General features: G+C 41.6%; 1 protein-coding gene across 1 annotated transcript; it reads left to right on the top strand.

Annotated features, from left to right (window-relative positions):
• The first annotated feature begins 331 nt into the window (after positions 1–331).
• LOC148101271 (uncharacterized) lies at positions 332–1,755 on the top strand. The gene is made up of 4 exons (XM_087845494.1): positions 332–362; positions 779–1,137; positions 1,227–1,310; positions 1,450–1,755. Exons 1-4 carry the CDS (start codon positions 332–334, stop codon positions 1,753–1,755), a joined length of 780 nt encoding a protein of 259 aa, XP_087701620.1.
• The last annotated feature ends 506 nt before the right edge of the window (positions 1,756–2,261 follow it).

The following is a 2,261-nucleotide window of genomic DNA, read 5'->3' on the forward strand; positions in this document are numbered from 1 at the left end:
TGCAGTTTTGAGATTTTATAAACTGTGAGCTGAAAGGATTTGGTAAAGCTCATTTGTATGGCTGCTTTCTAACTGTACTTTCTGTTTTCAGACCTCAGAAACAGCATTTTAAAGAAATGTAAATGATGCCAGTTGGTAGAAACTTGGTAGGGTAAAGTGGCTCACAAAGGAAGAAGCTCAACCCCCCACATTCCTGCCCACACCCACAAACCTCTTTAAAAGCCCAGGAGAATTGCTCTTAAGTCTTAATTCACCTTCCTGCTTGGTTTGGAGCTCTTTCAGCAGAGATACTTTCTCCAGCTTTCCTGTTTTAATCACTGGGATTTCAAAGATGGAAGATTATGGGATGCACTTTTCTCCAGGTATGTACTCAGCATTGTTGCCTGGTGAGCTACATGAACAGAGTTGGCTAACATCTAAGACAACTTGCAAAAATACTCTTTCACTCTGTGTTGTAAGTCCTGATGGCAGAAGTCACTCTTGGTTCTGAATAATGTACAAATATTCCACTTTTTTGGGAAACTGTTGTGTTTCAGGCTCAGCAATTTACCTTTTTAAAAACTTTTTTTCCTGCTGTCTCAGAAGAGAAACACACTACAAATATCTGACCACTTTTTTCCCCAAGTTTGTGTGAAACTGTTGTGTTTAAAACTCATCAATATTCCCTTTTTTATTATTTCTGTTACAAAGTCAATCGTGCCAAAACATATCAGCAACTGACCCATGTGGACCATATAGACTTGTTCTTACTTGGCCTCTTGTGTCTTTACCCTCACAGACTCGTGGAGTTCAGGCAGCGGGCTTGAAGGGAGTCTTTCCTTGGAAGAACTCTCTATATGGGCAGAGACTGCTCTAAGAAAGGAGATGGGCAACAAAACCTTTGCTACCTCTGAGACAGTTTCCAGCTCTTTCTCAGAGCAGAAACAAGATTTTGCTGTCCCAAGAAGCCAGGATGGCAACATCACTGCCACTCTGGACCATCCCAGCACTGCTCCAGAGAAACCTAAAGGAAAGGCCCGGGTGGTGTTCACAGAGAGACAGTTGGATATTCTTGTCCATCAGTTTAATGTGAAACATTACCATGAGCCAGGAGAGATGAAACAGTTGGCAGAGATGACAGGGCTGACCTACAAACAGGTGAGTGTCTTTCAATTTACTACAACATAAGAAATTGAATTTTGGGTCCATTGTACTCATGAAATGTTTTCTGTTTTCTTCCATTTTAGGTTAAAACCTGGTTTCAAAACAAACGGAGTAAGTTTAGGAGGAGTTCACATCTTCAGCATGTGAATCAGGATGTCCCACTTCATGTAAGTATCTCCTATTATTAATCAGAATTGTTTATGATTCTGTCATTATTAGGGTATTTGACTGTATTTAAAAAAGTGTAATGCCAATAATTTAAAACAACTATTCTCGTTTTACTGACAGTCCCCTTGTCCCCTTCAGTTTCAGGGAGAGAGACAGCCCCCGTTCAGGGAGCAGTACACCCAGCACCAGGTAAATTCAATGAGAATGGGTGCAAATAATCAGGCCCACTATTCTCATGCTGTGGGCAATTCTGCGGCTGGACCTCAATGGACCCCTCCTGACTCCCCTCAGATGTTTGGCTGGTCAATGCCACCAGGCAACGGGCATCACGAATACGACACAGCTGTTCAAAACCCAGCAAAAATGGCCACTACGATCGAAGCAATGGGAAGAGCTGTGAGTACTCAGACTGTTTTCATGGAACTCTCAACGCAACATGGATAAAATCTTGGAGAAGCTCACGGCTCTTTAACAAGAAATTGACAGACCTGGTGATGAGTGACAGACATTTAGACTGTCTCTGAAATTGGAGGCACCAAACCCAAACATCGTCTCTCCCCTGCATACCTGTTTCCTTTTTTCCCCTCTTGTCCCTGATGTACGTATTTTCACGGTCTTTTTGTCTTTTTGGTTTCTTCCTGGTGCGGCTACATCCGCAGCCCCAGGACACAGGAATTTCACTGCATGTTGTACTTTGTATGACTGTGTATTTGACTAATAAAATTTGATTTGAACACCAGTTCAGCACTGAATGGAATATAAACAACCCTGGACTTTTTTATTATATTTTTATTGTCTTCATGTAGCTCAACATGAAGAGTCTCAGATTTGATCGCTTTCAGTAAAGGGGGAGGGGGGTATTCAATATCCAACGGATTTTAGAAATATTAGAATTCAGTAGGCTCCAGCTACTGTAAATAGTCAAAATAGCTAAAATACATACTGGGATA

This window comes from Neolamprologus brichardi, chromosome 9, assembly GCF_056152115.1.
Source record: "Neolamprologus brichardi isolate AB-2024 chromosome 9, ASM5615211v1, whole genome shotgun sequence".
In the NCBI taxonomy this organism is placed as follows: domain Eukaryota; kingdom Metazoa; phylum Chordata; class Actinopteri; order Cichliformes; family Cichlidae; genus Neolamprologus; species Neolamprologus brichardi.